The sequence below is a fragment of the Athene cunicularia genome, assembly GCF_003259725.1.
Source record: "Athene cunicularia isolate RWA chromosome Z unlocalized genomic scaffold, athCun1 chrZ_part1, whole genome shotgun sequence".
Classification (NCBI taxonomy): Eukaryota; Metazoa; Chordata; class Aves; order Strigiformes; family Strigidae; genus Athene; species Athene cunicularia.
The window spans coordinates 25,907,064-25,928,268 of NW_020799142.1; the positions used below are offsets into that span (position 1 = coordinate 25,907,064).

Genomic DNA, 21,205 nt, shown 5'->3' on the forward strand with positions numbered 1-21,205 from the left:
AGAGAACCTACCACAGCTTGTCAAAAGTGCTTTCACTCTCTGAGGTAAAGCATGGTATTATCTCTCCTTTGAGTGTATGCGCATCAACAAAAGAGTTCTTACTATTCAAACACTTCCAGCATGTGGAAACACTAACAGCACAATTGAGACACACTTCTGTAAACAGTTTGTGGAAGACTTGTAACAATGAACATTTAGTAGTTACCTTAATCACAGGGATCCAATACAAAGAATAAAAGTTAAGACTTTCAGGGCTACATTCATTTTCAATTTAGATACTTACCTCATCATCTCCCAGTGAATTTATTTGTTCTAATTTTCTGGTCCAGTATCTTGCCTCTTCTTCAGGGATATCTATTAAAAAAAAAGTCACATCATCTCATTAACAAGGAAAATTTGCATTTATCACCAGTAGCATTAAAACAGAGAGGGTATTCCAAGATCACACCACAAAAAAACTACATGTGGGTTTTTTAAGTAATAGAAGTGTCTTATGTAGCACTCAAATGGAAAATAATATTGTAAATAGTAACACAGTTCAAGGGCTTACATTGCTTTCATGTTTAAAGCTGATTAACCAAATGCACACTGCACAAAGGTAGGAAGGAGTAAGACAGACTGGTTCAGATTTAATTCAAATATTAGTTTTATGAACAGCCATTTCACAATGATATTAATACATTCGCTATATGCATGTTACACATAGCAAGATCAAGAGCCTCTTCTGGAGAAGGGCAATAAGGTAAAACTTTTGAGGTAATGAGTAGTGTTACAGGCAGTCATATTCACATGAAAGCACATTCCTATTTTCACACCACACTGCAACTTCGTTGTGAAAGGAATCACAACAACCCTTTTACCTTCTAGATTTATCAAGTTGGTGACTGACAGCAAGCAGCAAGCATTATCACCTTCATTTTGGTAACTATTTTCTATTTCACACTTTGAAGTAATACAGTGTCCTAATGGTTTGAAAGGAACACAGACTTCTGCCACTCAAAATTTCTTCTCTAAAAGTGCACTGTTGGAGGTGCGGATGAACTGCTATGGAAAGCTTAAGACAAGGCAAGTTAGGTACAAACTGTATTTAAGGAATAGAGCAAGAAGTGCACAGCATCAAGGAAAATAACCCACTGAAAGAAAAAGCATCAGTCAGGCTCTCAATCCAGGAGAATTAGGTTAATTAATTAGGGATAGGGAGGTATAAAATCATTGGAAAGACGGAAAAAAAGCATGGAGTTTTGCTTTTTTTTTTTTTAACCAGCCAACACCCCCCTCTGCAATGACTCCTGAAATTTGGCTATTCGTGGCCCAAAACTGGATGAACACAGAAACTTCAGAGCTCACATAGGAAGGAAGTGGAGGGACTGATCTAGCTAGACACCACCAACCCTGCAGGCTAACAGATGAGGATGAGTATAATACCAGTTCTGCTACCTTTGCCATCTCTTTTAACTCTTTACACTCTCAGGTGCCCCAATAGGGCCCAAGAAGTTTATATCTAACAAGGTTCTTTTCCTGCAATGAACTGTACCCCGTGAACACTGCTGCAATGCAATGATATGCTAAGCTATGCGTTGGCAGGAAGGGGAGAATTAGGCTTGGATGGTCTCCTGATGTAAAGGTATTTCTGAAAGTTACATCCATGCTTAGTCCTGAGAGAAACAAGAACAAGATTTATTGGCAGGTGAGCATTCCATTGGGACCTACTATGCTTTTAGAAAGGACCGAGTACTGCTTGCTTCTTATACTTAAAGAGGTATCTGTACTACATGTGTCCTCTCTCAGCCACACAAGCCATCACCTTATGGAGCCAGTGACCCCAAAACATCTGGAGTTAATAGCAGCCAATGTACTCAAACACAAGCCACTTTCAACAAGAACAAGGAACATGACAGGTTTAGGGGAATTTGAAGTTTCAGAAGTAGGTATTTTCTTGGACTATGAATTAATGTCTACACCTTTGTAACAGAAACACCATTGTATTTTATGCAACTAGTCACACCCAGAAAAGGGGGAATAAAACAGGCCTCCTTAAAGTTTTAGAGAACTAGAAACTTAGTAACTGGCTCTAGAAAACAAGCATTAAGTAGCAAAAAAACAACCCATTTCTCCTTGCTTGAAGGGAGGACAGAAGCAATTTATTTTAATCATAATACACACAGCTAGTTTCTCCTGATGTACATTGCTTTGTTGAGACATGCTATTAGAAAACAAGGCAAGAGAAACATGACAGAGCCTTGACAATTAGAGGATTTGTAGAAAAAACATACATGCTTTTGATCATCAGGGCTGTGGATCACAGCTGCACAGATTTATTAGATGAGCTGTGCACAAATTAGGGATGGCACACAAAGGAAATCCGAACAGAATTTGTCTAGAAAGACGACATCAATTAACTGAAGGGCTCTCAGTATATGACCTGATGAGATTTAGGATGACAAACTCCAACAATGACCTGAAGCAAACCAAACATTAAAGCAAAGCCTATGGAATTTTGTCTTTGAAAGCTGTCACTTCTCTAAAAGATGAAGAAAAACTCATCAACTGAGGAGTATAGGTCAGAGTCAAAACAACTCAACTTTGGAGGCTAAAATCAAGACCAAAGAGATGTAGGAGGGATGAAGCAATGAATTACCACCAACACTGCAGAAACTACAATTGTCTCAGGGTAGGCTTCAATGCTTTCCTATAGATCAAGGTTTAGCAGCATGCCCGGGCATCAAGGAGAACCATGTGCCTCTTGGATTTGTTCCTATCTTGTATCCAAGGTGCCCATTTCATAAATGGATATATCAGATTTTTAGTGCAGCACTGCTGCCATTCTATTGAAACAGCTTCTTACACAAGTCAGAGATAAAAATCTGCTATTGTCTAGATACTGGCTGCTTTAAGGAGATCATCTTGATCTTAGAGAAAACTCTTGTCATCAATACTAATGGCAGTACAGTTTCTGCACGGCAAGCCTTAAACATGACACAACTGTCTATGAACTTCAGTCAAGTTACCTGCTCAGAAGAATACATGTCCAATGAGATAGAATTCTCCAGTTTTTGAGGAAGCATTTTATAACTGGTTTTTAGTTTCACCATCCATTTGTGTCTCACCTCTGCTACATTAACTTTTGCTTACAAGATAAAAAGCTGAACTAGTCCAAACAGAGGCCATCTGATGCCAGCTCAGGACTCTGCTCACATGCCTGGTAAAAAAGAGCAAGGCTCTGTGTCAGTGAAACAAAGCTGCTGAACAAGAACACAGAGAAGACAGGCAGATATGTTCACCAGCTTTTGGGGCTTTTTTACTGGATAGCAACATAGAAAGGTTGCAAGCTTTGCTGTCCTTGCTCCTAACGCCATCTTCTCCAGGCTCCTGGTGTCAGGGAGCAGTGGGGTCCAGTTGCTCGATAAGGGAAGGGAAGCAAGGGAGGGAGATCCCATGGCTGGCAGGGCAGGCAGCTTGCCAGCCAGTGCCTCACCCTACAGCACCAGAGCAAGGTGAGCAGGGCAAGCCCAGAGATCACGGCCAGGTTCAACCAGGAGCCCAGGCAGGTCCACAGTGACAAGGCAGGTCTGAGGTCAGTAAGTCAGTTCACACCTGGGCCTGGATCGATGAAGTCCATAAGCAGGCACAGACATGGCTACGGCTGAGGTGGGAGATCAGTAACCTCCACAGCATTGCTGAAGAGCGAAGGTTCAGAGCTGAGCTGAAGTGGGACTCCTGGGCCTATGAGCAAGGGGTGTGCCAGGTAAGGCTGCTCAGAGAATTAAGACTTACCAGCGCACCCAGGGCCCTGACACCTGCACACACTGCACCACCACATAAATGGGGACACAGAACTGCAGAGACATACCAGACTGAGGAAGGAATTAAGAGATTTGCTGCACCTGAACAGACCACTTTACTCAGACCCCCTCAGGTACCTAAACTTAACAGTATTTCCACTTCGAGATCTCTATGACAATAACCATGAGTTCCGACCCTAAAGTTTCTTTTCACCTCAGGCTTCATGGTCCTTGCTCTTCTCTTCTCCTTGTACATCACCTTGTGCCACATGAGTTTTTCCCAGGTAGCAAGTTCTGGGCTGGGGCATACCCCAGGTCAGCATGAGTGAGAAGTAGTGTTGGAAGTAAAAAGTGATATCCCCCTCTCTCCCCACTTTCCTACCAGCCTTCACCTGGCTTCCTCTCTTCCCAGCCCCAATTTCTTCCCTTTCCAGAGGTACACGAATCTTCACAAATTCTCAATGAAAAAAACCTTTGCAGAGCTGAGCATTTGTCTTTCTGTACAGTTCCCAAGACAATAAAACAACAAAGCACATTCACTCCACCTGATGGTTGAATGTAGATCAGCATGCTCCCAGCCTGGGAGTGATGAGAACACTAAAAGCATTTTCACTCTAATTATCTACTAGAAACAGTCTGGCACAGACCCAAGCCACTAAGTTTGAGAGCCAAAAGCATTTTTGAGTAATCTTGTGAGGGACTTGCACATAGCCACTGCACTTCTTAAAAAGGGGGACAGAGTAAAACTGCTTTTAAACAGCACAACTTTACACTTGAAAAGCAGCATCTTGCAAAGTCTGTGCCAGCACACATTGACTACATCAAGACAATAATAGGAAGACTGTCTTCTCCCTACCACCACATGTTGCAAACCAACCAAGAAGAAAAGCTGTCTCCCTTCCTTGATATGTCTGTCTTGTTCCTGAGAAGAAACAGATATGATCAGCACAGAAGTCTGCTCCAGCCTGTCTTCAGTAACAACCACTTCCTCCCATCAAGAATGCAGTTTATTGCCATTTTTAAAAGACTACCAAGCATAAAAATGCTTTGCACCCTAGGGGTTAATATCAACTCTCTCTAACACTTCACATTTTAAATGCTCATGCTTTGCTGCACTTTTATAGAAGATTTTCATCATTCTGTTTCTGCGAGATTGAACATTTAAGAACACAGGGCTGGCAGAGAACATTAGAGGACAGTCTGGTCCCCAGCACAGCAGTCCATCACACACAGCTGCTCACCACAGAAGGGCCCACAGACCTGCTCTCCCCCCTATATACCACAAGCGAATGTCACACTAACAACACTACTGAACACAATGCAAGAGCTGCATCTGGAACACAAAATGGGACAGATGGAGGATATATCAAGGCCACCAAAGATGTTCTTTGTCCCATTAGAAATCTGGCCATTAACAAAGTTTAACTCCTGGATGACCTCAGGAAAGGTTATTTTATACCACCAGGAGCAGAGACTACAACTCTCACCAGCCTCTCTTAGGAAATGCTTGCTTCTCAACTCCAAGTCTGGTAAACACTTAAAACCAACTTCACATGAAAAAACAAACAAAAAAATCTCTAAATTGTCTTCATCAGGTAACTGCCACTAGTAGCATCAGCACATTCTGCATTTACTTCAGCTGTAGCTGTTTCCAGTCTCCAGAGTACCAGGAGAAGACACACCAGGGAAGAACCACCCTGAACACATCAGGTAGAAGCAGAAGCAGTAAACTAATCCGGGATAAATATGGTGCAAAAACAACAAACTAGTTTCTAAACCTCTTTGTATATACAATCGTGTTTTACACCAAAGACTTCAGCTTTTCTGGTTTTCAAATTCATTTATTCTCTTTTACAATCCCTTGAAAACTCCTCAAGTTCCACCTAAATACAGTGAAACATTATAAATACACAGACTGAATAACCTGGGGTACTTCATCTGTGTGTTCCATCTAACCTAAATGAAATAGAGCAGCCAGAAGTGATAGAAAAAGCACAGAAGCAAAACCAAACAGAACACACTTTTTTTTTTAAAAGCTGCTATCCCAGACAGCTGTATTTTACCAGGCCCGGAAAGCAGCACAAGCTGTACACATACTGCTCCAGTTCTTGTGTATCTACAATAGCCAGGAAATCTTCACCTGGGAAACAAAACATGATACACAATGTTCCTAAATGTCCCTCCAAACATGCTGTTATTAAAACGTTACCTTTCTAGCAATAGAGCTGCTGACTTTGAAACTTCCACAGCAAATCAGTGATCCATTTAGTTCTCTGTGTAGGTTTAACACAGCAGTTTCCAGCTTATATGACAACACAGTCTTAACATGTGGGACACCAAGAGTCCATACTGCTGTCCTCCACTTAAAGGGAAACCGACCTGCAAATTCATTGGGAGAGATGCAGAGGCAGTGCTGGGAGCTGAGCTACCTCCATGCATCTATCCAAGTCTCAGAGTGCTGCAAGGGCAGGGAGACAGAGCCTAATCAATCTTGCAGGGTCCTTCTCTATCCTAGAGGTGATGGCAGGAGATGTTCAAGTCACAGTGTAAAGGGAAACACCATTGGAGTAGGCGATATGAGTAGATGCTATCTTCTAGAGGAATATCCCACACTTGGTGCCTACAGCTTTTCAACCTGCTTCTGACCTTGCTATGGCAGGACAGACTGAAAATGGAGAAGATCCAAAAAAACTGCAGCACTCTTCAAGTGAAGAATAGCAGAAGCCTTGAAAGAGCTAACTGATGCACTCATTTTCTCCTGGACATCATGAAACACTGGACAGGCAGACAACTTTTCACACTTTAAAATAGAAATCCATCAATATAGCATGTGGAGTTCTTGTTATTTCTGTATGTGGCATAGTAAACAAAGGAATCAGTAACAGATGTGCTTTAAATGATCAATTGTGTTAAAAATAGAAAAGTCACAAACAGCTTGTTATTTACGTAATGTTTTCAGTTTTCTACATGAAATTCTACTTCTCTGAATTCTATGTTCTATAGAACATCATACATTTTAAAGCAGTAGTTAAAAAAACCAAAACAAAACTAGCCCAATGTTTTAAGTATAGCAGTAAGGAGAAAACACACTATTACCTAAAATATTTTTTATTTTTTAAATCCAGATGCTCTAGCACATAATGGTTTACAGGGAGTGTGTTTTCCTATACTTGAAAATAAAAAAAATTTAAAAATAAAATCATGTAATGCAGTCCAAAACATGAATCACAGAAGAAAGCAAGTTCCCTTTTGGATACTCTTTGAATACACTGGGAGAGATCACAACTTCATTTTCTCTTAAAGCAGAGACAGTTTACAAGCAAGTATGTCAGAATGAATTTAGAAGAGAGGGTAGCAGCTACAAGCCTTACGTTCAGCTACATGTGCTCTCCCTCCCAGAAGACTAAACACTTGCCCCAAAGAACCATTGTTTCACCTCACAAGAAAATCAAGTGAGTTGTTCTTCTTACATAACACGCAATTCCAGTAATAAACTTCCCAGTGACATGGTGACAGCAGCAGTGAATCACCAGGACATTTTTGTGAGGAAGAGGGATGGCTCCAGACCAACATTTAGACAGTTTAGTTGTCAAGACAGCTGAGATACCAGATACCTCTTCCCCTTTACACACCGGACTGTAGTTAAAGAGCCAAGCCTATTACATCCATAAAACACTCCACTCACCCAGAATTGAACCATCCAGTGGACTGTGCACTCAAAATAGCACACTCAGAGCCCAAGATAAAATTTGTATTGATTGTAGTGCTGCAGGGCCGAAGCCTGCATCCTCCCTTGTGCCCGGAAGTGGGGTATGAGACTAATAGATGATCTAACTTTTTTCCACAACAGATGGCCAATCCTGACAGTTGTTGGCCAAATGCCAGTGAGTGCACAAATGCTCCACCAGTGCTTAGAGCATGATAGAAATTGCTTGCACTGCCCAGTGCTTGGCAGGAGAAAACAAGAACAGGCAGAGGGGGAGAGATGAGCCTTGCAATGACAAGTAACTTTGAAACACTTCAGTGCCCAGTGTAGAAAAAAAAATTACAAGTCCCAAAACCACCACCTCTGTTCTTGGTCCCAAAAGTCAGTAAAGAGCTGGGAAGAGAACCTGTGTAAGCCTTGGATACATTCTGCCTTACTTCTAGGGTTTGTTTGCTTGTTTTGGGTTGCTTTTTGTCTAGGGTTTAAGTAAAATAAAATTAAATTTAAAAAAAAAAATCACATACAGTTTTACTTGAGATGGGTTTGCTCCAATTATCTACTTTTCCGCATTGTGCACTTTTCAACCACAAGTAATTGCCAGAAAAGCAGTTCTTATAACACCAAGTTATTTATACACTCTGCTAATGATAATGTTCAGGAGCACTGAGCATTAATGTTCCACTAACAGAACTGCACAATTCTAACAGGGTTTAAGTGCACCTACCACAGAACATCTCTAACAACATACTTGATCTCCTGTAGAGCCAAATTTGTCTAGAAACAAAGAAGTGAATGTTCTATGCTCAGGAACAAAATGTTTGACTGCATAATCCTGAAATAGTATTAATAGTTTCTTGAAGTGCTGCTAGTCTACACATTCCAGCACTGAGACCTTCAAATCTTCCCTATTTATTCTGATCTTGTCAGAAAGAAGCCAAACAAGAAACGAACACCAGCAATTTGATCTAAACTGAACTATTTTGTCTGAACTAAGACTGAGCACAACTTGATTATAAAACTCAAGTTGCTCCCAAACACTTTCAGCACCCTGGGTAAGTTATTGAAATGCACTCACCAAAAGGCAATTCAAATCTTGTGTCCAGCAAAATTTTATGAGGAGTTGGGTTTTTAGTTCCACAGATTTCATCATGTTTCATTACAACTTCTGCCTCCAGTGTAGACCACTCCCCAGGACCTTCCTGTGAATCACAAGCCACAGAAGTTTAAAGTCCAGCAGGTCCTTATGCAGCCGGTCTCACACATTTGCTAACATAAAAGACTCCAGGAAGAGCATTACAGTATTATCAAGGTCTGGTACCCAAATTTAACATAAAATGACATCCATTCAGCACATGCTGGCAGCTTTTCCTCCAACTCTCAGAGACCTTTACCAAGACAAGCAGCCAGCACCTTCTAGCAGAACTGCTGCCTTCTCAGTGAAACTGCAAAGGTGAGTCCTTGAAGGCAGGCACCTTCAAGGAACGCCTGGGCAGCCAGAGGAACTGAGCACCAGCTAGACCTTATGACCACACTGCTGGGGATCTCCCACTCTTCTCCTTTTATGGAAAATACAAGCTCTCTCTCCCTGCTGAAATTCAGTAATCTTTCAAATAGATGTCCTGAAATTTAAGGTAAAAACCCAAACATGTCTTGCTTAGCTGCAGGAACCACCAGATTCCGTAGTTAGGGCAGTTACAGACATTGGCACATTTAACTTCCTACTTTTTCAATTCATACTAACACCGCTAGACACCCTCTAACAGTACAATCAAAACCTTTAAGATGATGATATAGACATGCTCTGGGCCTACCTCAAAGGCTGGCTTGTCTATTTTCAGGGTACCCTCTGTCTTTATCAGGAACTCATAGAAATTTGAGCATAAGACTAAGTAGTCAGTCCTTAAGACTTCAGATACTTGTGAATTATATGTGTTTCTTAACAGATTAAGCCCTGTTTATTGAGTTCACATGACTGAAATGTGAAAGACTCCTACTTAAGCTCAGTTTTGGTCTCACTATTGGCAGCCTCCTTCAAAGAAAAAACAACACAATGCCACCAGCCCTCTCCCCTCACCCAGCCTTTCTAACTCTGCAAGTGCAAGTTTGTTTGAGGAGCACAGTCCTGGGCTGCACCATGACAGATTTATAATACGTTAACTAACAACACTGGAGTTGTCAGAATAAAGCTTCTGTGTCATCTTAACCTCATCAGATTGGTGAATGGCCTTCAGAGCAATCCACACGGTCCCAACCAGGGTGTCCCAGATCAGTCCTTTGTTCCACACTTCAACAATTAGGCCCAGGTCCAGCCGACTGATCTCACTGAAAGAAAAGAAAAGGCAGCACAAGTGAGAAAAAAAGCAGAATACAACCTAATTATGCTTTAGGTTCTGTATTACCACCATGATTATACCAGTGAACACTTTCCACAGTCGTATCCAGCTGCAGAGAGCTTCTGGAAGCGTGTGGCTGAGGCAAGGTCATAGTCACGGGGAACACTAATGATGGATTTCTCACAGTTTAACACTAACTGTACAAAGATTGCAAACTAAACCCTTGGTCTATACCATGCATGGACTGCCAGTTTGGAACTTGCTATGTACACAGGAGGAGGAATTGTGTATTTTGGGCCAAAACCTAGAGGTGAGCTGTTCTTTGTCATAAGGCACCCCATTTCTAAGAAAGTGGGTGTCTCCTTTCCCTTGGCAGCACAGCAACACAAGTGTACTGTGGCATGTCCAAACAGAACAACAGTTATGTGTGAGTGGAGCTGCTACATGCCAAAAGTAACAGTCCCAAACCCTGCACAGATGCATCAGCAGCACTACCTATTGCTCAGGGCTGCGTTGCACCATTTCTGCTCCAGCACTAGCTTCTTCCTCTGCATGACACTGCAAGGCTTTGAGCCATGCAAAGCTCTAGCAACAAGCAGAAACACAGTCACTCGAACACTGAGTGCCAAATTCTTGGAAATACTTGTCTGAAGGTTTTCTTGAGCATCTTACCTCTCAATAAGGAAAGGATGCATCTCAAATTTGCTTCTTCCAAGTGCATCACAGCATTTATTTCTCTCTTCCATGCTAGTTTATAACATGACTACTTAGCAAGAGCATTAACACCCACACAGCCTGAATGCTGGTAAAAACAACAGAGAAGAATCCTGAGCCGTCTTAGGACAGTTGCTGATACACAACTGTCTCATCATGAAGGCAGGCTGTTATTCCTATTCCTTTGAGCCCCAAACTTCCTTTAGTTCAACAGCTAATCCCAAAAAGTAGGCACCTTGGACACATAGTGCTGCTGCCTGCTGCATCTCTGTCCAAATGTATCCATATTAAGTTTACCAAGGGTATTTAAAAGCACATTGCTAGTTTTTATAGACTGCCATCATGGCCAAAGCAAAGAACTTCTGTAAATCCCTGTATCTTTTTGAGCTTTGCCCCAGAGACTTCTTACAACTTTAGAAGACAATACTGTATCTACAAGGTTCAAGACAAACCCTAAGCTACAGCAAAGCACATCAACACCTCTTTTAAACACAAGTGCTTCTGTTCTTGTTTAAGACACAGGAATTGAGGTGAGAAGTGTCCCATACTTGGGTGACGAAGTCCACACAGTTCAAACTCAAGCTATTACATAGGCTTATTATGAGTTTACTGTCAGCATCCTGAATTTGAGTCTCCAGCTCCCTCTGTTTGGATATGGCTATCAATATGGCCAAACTAACAACTAGCCACCTGCACCATCACTGCTCTGCTCTCCCATTGCTTGCCTCTTTGAAAATGATAATTATCTGATTGTACAAACTTACAATAACAACAGAAACAAATTATTTTCTGCTGACTGGACTAGCGTGAGGCCAGAAAGGGAAGGAAGAAATATTCTATTTTCAGGCACACTGTAAAACCACATTCTTTGCTTCAACATACGTTGACAGAGAAAGACATTGATCATAAGACTCCTGACAGGCTTCTGTACAGAACTCCACAGAACAGGTCACCAGATAAGAATAAAAAAATAAAAACATTTTCAGCACAGTGGCTTTGATTGCCTTTGTGTCTCCCTTTCTCCACCTTCTGGTTAGATGAAGAATAGCTTCAAAGAACAAAAGAGCTGAGACTGGAATTTGGTGTCCCTCCCTTTCCACACACATAGAATTTAAATGAAAGTCATTTCTAACAACTTCAACACCGATTTAATCATCATGTTTGAAACATCAGTTCATATTTTCATTCAAGAGGTCATTGTTGCAAACACGCAGTCCTTTTAAAGCTGCTTCAAAATTAGAAAGTGTCCCCAAAGAATACATTAAAGTGCTTTACTGGTCTGCTAAATAAGCAAATCTCAAGCAATTCCAGAGCCCCAAATTCTAAGCTGTTACATCCCACAAGGAGTTTGGAAGTAAAAACAACAAACACAGATAGAAAGCATTTGCTTGGTTTCTGTTCTTCTACTATGGCTCATAAAAAGGTAAACACAAACAGTAAAAGCATTCTTCCCTCAGGGAAAAGCCATTGTGTTCAAAAGCCTTTTCCAATTACAGAAAGAAAGAGAGCAAACCAGTGAATAGTAGTACTGGAATATCAGTAGTATTTCTCCTGGGACAACCTAATGTACACAGGATCATGCAAAACACTTCCCTGCCACGTGTAATATTTTTGTTATAAAGAAACATCGGAACAAATGTGCTGTTGCCTGGCTAAAGTAGGGACAATAATGGGGAGGTAGTTCAGCTAATATTCTACTTTTATATCCCCTAGCAACTAATTATGGAGCAGCACGACGACCTTAGAGCATGCTAGCTAAGCGCACAGCTGATAGCGGAGAGCAGTTCCAGGATCTGTTTGAGGGGAAGGGGAGCAGCAACCATGACAGCCATCATCCAAAACTAACAAGTGCTATTCTTAAATCACGGATGAGCAGCCTCCTCTATAACTAGTCACGTTTAAAGGTAGTTCCTGTTTAGCACAAATCACAGGAAAAATGAGTTAGTAGTTTGGGCATGTGCATGTGATTTGGCATTTCCCTGCCCCAACCTTACCCTGATCCTGCATGGTTTACATCACTGACAGCCACAGCCTCTGTGGAACTACAGAGCTGAGAAGGTGGTGTTCAGGAGCACACACATTTCACCAGATGCCAAAGGAGAGACTCCAGGCTTCTGTGCAGAAGCACACACCTCATGGGTTGCTCCAAAAGCAGAGTGCCGCCAAACAAGGGAGATGAGAGCACACCTATTATGGCAACACTGTACTGACTCAGTTGAACTCCTCAACCAGAGGCAAAAGCTTTCCACCTTCAGCACAGAACCAACTGCTGCAGGACTGGTAACCATACTCACAGAATCCCATGGGGGTCTCTTGCTACGGATACTATGTAAGTACCTCAGATCCACCCAAAACCAGCAGCACTAGGTTTGACTCTAGAAGACAAACATATCATTCCTCTGCAACAGAAGTGTGCATGTCAAGTTCAAAGAAAAGCATATGGAGTCCAGGATTTAGTAAATTTAGTTCACTTTGTCTTAGAAAGCTATAGAAACAGAAGCAGATGCAATGCATCAATGAGTTATTCATCTACCATCAAAAAACCCCACACCATTCTAAAAGACTAGGAAACCCCTGATTAGTGTCAGGTCTATGAGGGCAGAGCAAATCAGAAATGCCAACAGCACCAGAAACACCAGGAGAGCTGCAACTGTTTTTGCTGCTCATGGCAGGGACTGGCAGCCCCTCAAGCTGCAGCAGGGAAGCTGGAAAACATATTAATGGGTACCTGGCCAATGGCAGAAAACATTAACACACAAGAGCAGCTCCCACGTTGAAGGAACCAGGATCACCATCTCGAGGCCCTGAGTGCACTAACAACAGCTCTTACTTGCCCTGACCAGCCTCACCAGTGGCCTCCACCCACACCCTCTTCCTACCGCCCAGGAGTTCCATTTCAGTTTAGCTATGGGCCTTCAGTCCTTGCCTCAGCCATGTTGTAGGTGTGCTTGTCTCCAGCTCAGCTGCAGCTGTGCCCATGTCTGGCCACGGACAGCGTCAATCCAGACCCAATCCACAGACTGACTTCACAGCTCAGCCTCAGAATTCCTTTTTCCTTATGGACCTTACTGGCAATTGCTGGACTATATCTTGACTCGATTACCGTTATCAGACCAGTCCTGAACTGGACTTGCTAACTTGCACTCTCAGCTTGACCTTTGACCTGCCTCATTACTACAGCCTTGTCTGATGACCTGACCCGCAGACACGGGGCTGATCCTTAGGCCTGCCCTGCTTGCGCTGTTCACGTACTGAGGGCCTGGGCCCTGGGCCCTGGCTGGTGAGGACCTTGCCCTACCAGCCATCCTGTCACACTCTGCTTCTGGCTCCCGGTCCCTGCAGGAGCAGCCGGCCCTCGCTGCACGCTGACACACAGGTCTAAAAACAGGAATCCAGGTAACCTGGTACTATTAAAGGACACAGGCTACTCCAGCCTGTCTGTGGCACCAGTAGAGACACACGTCTTCAACACAGGTCAGCGTGTGTGTGCAAGGTTTAATCCTTGCTGGGATGAGAGAGCACGTTGCCGTTGCCCCTCCCTCACCCATGCCGGTCGGGTTGGAAGTTAAACACAGACCCTGGCTAAAATAACAAGAAATTTAATACAACAGAGTGATAGAACAATCTGAATAACAACAGTATCAATGGTCACAACAATAAACAGCAATAACAGTGAACAAGACAAACGATACACAGAGAAATACCGCTAAATGGTCAAGGAGCAAACCCGCCACATGCATGGCAAAACCCAAAACCAGAAGCGAAAGTAAAAAGGCTCCGCCCCTGGACCTGATGTCAGCATGGTATGAATAACCCGGCTGGAGATCCCTTCCCCCTCTCTCTCTGCTGGGGAAAACTTTATCCTGGCTGAACCAGGACAGTTTGCAACAGAAAAGCGAATTACTTTGGTTGTGACCAGGCTTGTGCATTTCTTCCATGTACTGTAATTTCTACAGCACAATAGTAGTTCCACACAAATAGCAGTGCTGTGGAAGGACTCAACCACAAGCACCTCATTGCTGCACAACACCATACTTACAACATGAAGTCCTGTTCCCAGCAGGGTTGGTCACCTCGCACGGCTACCGTTGTGCTCTTCACATTTTGCACTTTCAGGGTCACATACGTATTGAATTTATCTGGTGAATAAGAAGCAAAAAGTTATCTTCTTCAGTTTACCCTTTCATCATGTAAGCACAACATTTCAAGGTTTTCAGTCCATATATTGCATCCCAGGCCACAACAAAAAGCCCACATGGGAAGACATCACTGAGTTAAGGAGCCAAATGCTCAAGATGTTTTTCACCTGCCATTAAACTTCCAATCACATTTTTTTAGAAATTCATGCACAAACAAAAACAGGCAACTAAGCACTTGCAGTAAGTCAGGGGCAAAAAGAATCACAAACACTGAAATGCAGACAAAGACGACAGAGTGAAAAACAAACCTGCAAAACATATAAACAAGAAGCTGCTGGGCTGATCACATCATCTCTTCCCTATGGACCCAACTACTCTCCGAGTTCCAACCTGGTTTTCCACCCATGAATCGACATAGAACTTTACAGACAAGTCAGGGGCAGAGGGAAAATACAGAGATTTATGCTAAATGTGCTAAAACTGATCTGTATTGCTTAAACCAGCTGACCTAGAAGCAGTATGTTACACTATTTTGAGAAGGCTTTAGATATTTAAAATAAAAAGCAAAACCTGAACAAAAAGCCTGGAACAACTTCCTCCCTAGCTGCTGCTATCTCTGTGCTAATAAAACGAAAAGCAGCCAAGCACAGACACATGCAAAGTTTGAATATCAGCATCTGAGAACAAAGTAACTCCCTTTTAAGGGGAGTTACCACCTCAGACCTATGTATCAGTTTCATCAAGCCTGGAACAAGAGGTATGCGAAGTAGCTAGAAAGCAGTGTACATATTTTAATACTTCAATGTTCTGCTGCATCTATTCCCAGCATAAATTAGATCACGGTTCATTCTAACACTGTCAAAGTTCTCATGCACCAATGCTGTGGGCTACTATAGCACGTTCCAGCATCTAGATTCAAGCATCCTAACAGAAAGGGAGGAAAGGGAAACTACATGATCTGGGAGTTCAGGAAGAAGTGGGAATCACTGAAAGGCAGATTCCCTCACATGTAGCTACATCACTTGCATCCTCCTTGGACACTGGGCTTCTCAGTGAAACCACACACTTCAGTTGAGTTAATCCTAGACTACAGGACAAATATTTTGCAGCTGTGAACAAATTTCTTGATTAGAGAAAGGGTAAGGTACACACTATCTCCTTTTCGGTCTGGGTACTCAGCTTTCCTTGCCTGGAAATTCACGGTCGGTGCACATACAGATCTTGACCTGACATGGAGCATGGAGAAGGAGACCTGGAAAGCTTTCCACTGTAACCTGAGGACGGCTACATCAAGAGAAAAAAGCTGAACAAATAAACTGTGAATACAGCTGTGCAATTGCTTCAGCTCTAAACACCTGAATAGGTGTTATTCCAGAAGCAAACTGCTTATTTTTGTAAACTATACATCACATTTCATTCAATAAACATATTTATAGTGTAGCTTGCTAAGGGATTCCTTGCTACCGAACCACGTGAAATAGTTGCCTGTAAATTCCGGGTGTCACCAGCCGTTTGTTTTTATTTCATTATGCAGACACAAAACCTGACGGATGGGATTTCAATCCCAAACACAACCATTATGGACTGCCACATAAGAGAATAATTGCTTCTGCGGTACCACCCAGCAATCCCAATCAGGATCGAGGAGACACTGAATCCAGACAGGCTTGCATCAATTCTGCTTGGTGGATATTTTCAGATCCTGTTTTTAGCAGAGACAGAGGAAGGATGAGAAGAATGCGAAAGGTGGGGTGGGAACTGGTGACCATAAAGGAGTATCTTTCCTCATCTATCACCTGTTAAGGTCAGGTGAGCACTCAGAGGTTTCTTCGCACTGTGACACCAGGTCACAACCTCAAGCTTTCTTCTAACTCAGGCTACCTGGATTCTCAGGGTAGCTTTTGTCACTCCTAAGGAGAACATGGAGGAGCTGAGGAGATAAATTAAAACTCGAGGGAGCAACATGAGACGGAGTGAGAATGCAGGTATCACCATTGCTGCAAACAAGCAGTAGAGCATGGCTTACCTGGTGGTCCTTGGAGTTTAGCTTTTTTTACTGTAAAGAGAAAAAGGAAAAGAAAAAAAAAAATAAGAGGCTGTTAGTGATTTTGTCCTGCTACAGTTTTCTTTGAGCTAAAGTGTACAGGGCATCACACTTATTAGACAACATCCCCAGTAGAGGCCTGGTAGCTGGAAATCTTGACTCATTTTAACAATTTAACAGATCTGGTGACAAAACCTCTTCTGTATCCCATATCACTCCTCTAAATCAATGCATTTAAAAAATACATAGGATTGATGTTTGCAAAGCAATGTGATATGGCTAACGCAAAGCAATTTCAAAACGAGTCCTTTGCAAAGAAGTTACTGCTACGTGCTAAGGCATGATGTCATTTCTTACCACCACACTTGCAAAGTTACAAAGATTCTCTCCTAACATTGCAGAGACTTTTAACCACAACTTGAAAATAATCAAGCCTGAATAGCTCTACAGTATGACATCTGTAAATCAAATTAATGCCCTATGCCAAACAAGCTGCAATCTAAACTCAAATGTCACTTCTCCAAGCTCTGTTAATGTAATTCCAGGACAATATTTATAAAAAAAAAAAAAGGGCTAAAACATAAAACAGCACTTGCTGTTATCTCACCAGATGAAGAAGATCTATGTCTACACCTAGGGGAGATTTTGTTTACATTTCTCTTTTGCAAGCTCATATTCCTCACTGGTTATTGCTAAGTGAAAGTACTAGAAGAAGACATCTCTAGGCTTCATCTAGTTTTCCCAGTGGAAAACCAACACTAAGAAGAAAACATATTTAACAAATTAGGAAGCAAGACACGCAAGAGAGCAGAAAGATTGAAAAACTGGTGTAGTGTAGCTTCCTCCAGAAAACAGAGCACCCACCACTCACTAAAGGCTCACAGTCTAATTTCCAAGATAAACGTGCTAGAAAGGAACATTAAAAACTAAAATAAAATAATGGCTCTTGCACAGTTTCATGTTCAGAGCTAGAATGGAGTAATGATGCTGGAGAACACACTTGCTGTTTGATAAATTCTCCTTTGCAAGCATTTACAGTTCAGGTAGATGTTTGCATGAAAGTAATATAGCATGAGGCCAGAGGCATCTCAAACAGAAGTTGAGAGCTGTAGCTTTTACCTAAACTGCCAAGGCCCACAAGCCTTTAGGTCTGAAATAACAAACAGGTTCGTTTTCTCCAAGGTTCAGGGCCTGAAGCATTCCTGATGACAAACCTAATGGTGCAAGCAAAACATACAGTGGTGGAGGCCAGTGTTCCTGCTGACTGAAGACGCAGATTCCTCTTTAATCTCCAAATCAGTCAGTCTGTTTAACCACTGAGAAACAGGCAGGTCAACCTAACCACTTTCTGGGTGCCTTTGGATACCACACAAAAGCAGGCGTTTCATGAAATACTACCCTGGAGTGAGCAGGCAGCAGTTTTATCTCTGATCCTCCCCTCCTTTGCAAGACGCAGGAGACAAAGTAGTAAGTGCTACTGCCTGAGGGAAGGAAAAAAGAGGAAGAGGGCAGGGGATGCACAGTAAGCTTTAGCTGGTCTCTCTCCTTGTTGGTTAACAAGCTCCACTGTTGTTAGCAGGGAAGTGGAGGCAATCCCACTGTGGAAATTTGGTATTATTTGTCCAAAAACCAGCCAGAATGAGCCAATGGCTCCTAGACAGAGACAAGACAGTCTCTGCAGCAAGCGATATGCAAACTAAGAGACAGATGCTGTCTGTACATTGTGGTCTCAACCTCTACATATTAAGGGGTTCATTTGATGAAAGGCAGCAAACCCTGCGCTGCCTTGGCATGCTGAAAAGGATGCCTGTGTGGGGCTTCAGAAACAGCTGTCTCAGGGCTCGCAGCAGCAAGGACATCCTGGGGGAACAGCAAGGCTAAACAAAGGTCATAATCCTGCTATGGACACACATGATAAAAATGGAGTCCTGTACCTTTAGTAATTATCAGGAACGAACCCCTTGCCTCTAGACAAACTACATGTAATAAATTACATCTGTAGCTACAGCAGAGCTTATAAACAAGAGTTAGATCACAAACCTGGGAATCTCATCTCACCAGTAACTCTTGCTCTATCTGCAAGTTTACACACTACGTCCAAAAAGTCCCAATGAAAAGTGACTTGAACATGGTTTTATTTTGTTAGCCCACTGGAAAGCACCTCCTAGGGGCGTGTAAAAAAAATCATTGCAAAGGTGCAGATCTTGCAGCATCTCAGGATTAGGACTGTCCATGAGACCAAAGGGTTCCCCATACAACAGCGTGAGAAGGAAGGAGCTGAAAGGAGCTGTTAGACCCTGCCAAGGCCCAGCCTATTTGTCAGGGTCAGGTCCAATGCGCAGAACAGCGTGCGCCTAGCCACCCCTGAAGGACCACCACTTTGGAAAGGCACAATAAAGTTAGCTTCCCTAGGGAAACATTTAAACCCACACCGGCTCCTTCTGTCTGGTTAGAGCTCCTCTGTGCCAAGTGCTCAAGAAAGGACACAAAGGATTAACAAAATTGTGAAGAAGCATGACACATTAACAGTTAATTACTCACAGTGTTGCAACAAAGGCTGAAAATTCGTTGCTACTCCAGGGGCAGGATGACAGCAGGCTGATATCAAGCCATGTGAAACAGTACATTTTGTTTTATAAAATCCATATCACAAAAGGAACCCATTCTCTAGAGCACTCAGCAACATAAAGTTTTACAGATACAGTTGCTTCTGTGTTGCCGCAAAGTAAAAACCCCAAGACAAAGCAAACCAAAGGTCTAGGTCATAGATTTCCTGACTCACTCCCATTTATCCCACAGGCACTTCTGAGCTCTGAGGAAGCCACGTTTTTAAACTACCTGGAAATGTTAAATTCCATTCCGTTTCACATGTCTTCTCTCAGCAAACTGGTCGGCACAGAAGGTCCAGCCATTCAGAGGCAAGCACTGGACTATGCTGAACCATAATCTACCTATGCTACTGCAGCACTCTATGGGAAGGACACCAGGGAGGGAATGAAAACAATAGAAAATTAGAAAGGAAAGCAAGACCCAGTGCTTTCCGCTGCATGTGAAAGCACTGCATGATACAGATGCAGAGATGCACCTGCTCTCACTGTGCAGGCGAATATTCATTTAATCACTAAATAAGACGTATGCATATCAGAGACACAGCTACTGCACCACAGTTCAAGGAGCTATTAGGAAGCAGATGGGTTGAACTAAAACAACCAGATGCAAATTAGACAAATACAAAAGCAAAGAAAATTGATGTAAACATTCAATTCATCCAGAGCTTTTTTTTTTTTCCTCTCTAAGAATCTCTCATTTTGGTGTTACACTAAATAAAGAAATAAGAAAAAAATAATGTTGAAGTCTTGCCTGCAAGTTAAAAAAAAAAAAAGCAGAACAAGATTCCAGATGCTCTACAGCTGTCAGTTACAAAAGTCTGGAGAATCAGACTTCTAAAGACTAGGAAAGGAAAATACAAGACAGAGATTGCAAAAAAGGTCCAGAATCATTGTGGGAGGGTGGGAAAACAATAGCAGAATGTGTATCAGAGTATTCTTAAACTCAGTTCTACATAGAAATTCTTGCTATCCACTCAGTTTTCAATCAGTCTGAAGGATGAATTTTTCTGAACTAGGTGCCCCATACACCAGCCAGAGAATTAACACAGAGCATGATAAATTACTGTGAGGTTCAGACAACACATTGCTCAAACCGCCTAAGCATGAACACAGTCGTAATCAGTTAAAGGGAACCTACGTGTTGTGAACATCTACAGATTCAAGATCACCTGTAATATTTGCTTGCAGATCAGAAGGATGCAAACACAGAGAGTGCCTGAGCAGGTGGCCAAAAGATTACACCTTAACTAAATCCAGCACATGACTTATGAGCTGGTCACTCATCACAATACAACAAAATCCGCATCCTTACACAGAGGCCAATGAAGTGCCATGCAGATCAATTAGAAGAATGGATGCAGTTCAAGTAATTAATGCTTTTAAAAAGAAATGCAACACTGAAAGTTGAGCATTCAAAAATGTATTTTCATGATCATCAATTTGACAAATAACTTCCTCTTCCCTGTGAAACACGAATGTAGTGTTAAAGTGTTTTCCAGTAACTGACCCCAGCTGAACAGCAGAATTGATATGTATTTCCATTTCACTCTCTGCTTTTCTCACCTTTTCCAGGTGGTCAGACTTCAGTGCACAGTGATACGCAGCACTAGGTGCAAAGGTTGCTTAAGCAACAGAAACAAGACCACAGCAAAACAAGCACACTACCCAAGACTAAGTCAACACACCAAATTCACAGCCTGTGCACCATGCAGCACGGACGAAGAAGGGACAGAATCCTTCAGGGAGGGAAGCGCTGGCTAAGCAGTGCTCTAGCCCTTCGGGTCTGTTACACTTGCTATAACTGAGCCTTTGATAATAATCTTGCTGTCTGAACCCTGCACCAACAGCTATAGCACATGTCCTCCTTGCAGAATCAGA

The 21,205-nt window shown here is 42.4% G+C and overlaps 1 protein-coding gene across 12 annotated transcripts in view; it reads right to left on the reverse strand.

Moving 5' to 3' along the window:
- The window catches only part of UNC13B (unc-13 homolog B), a 214,126-nt gene that overhangs the window by 180,793 nt on the left and 12,128 nt on the right, over positions 1-21,205 (reverse strand). For all 12 annotated transcript variants that reach the window (XM_026865696.1, XM_026865703.1, XM_026865705.1 and 9 more), the window contains exons 4-8: positions 16,701-16,730; positions 14,575-14,674; positions 9,693-9,810; positions 8,564-8,687; positions 284-354 (exon numbers count right to left, since the gene is read on the reverse strand). In XM_026865696.1, the coding sequence (XP_026721497.1) occupies positions 284-354; positions 8,564-8,687; positions 9,693-9,810; positions 14,575-14,579 (318 nt within the window). In that variant the 5' untranslated portion in view covers positions 14,580-14,674; positions 16,701-16,730. The remainder of the gene's footprint in view (positions 1-283; positions 355-8,563; positions 8,688-9,692; positions 9,811-14,574; positions 14,675-16,700; positions 16,731-21,205) is intronic.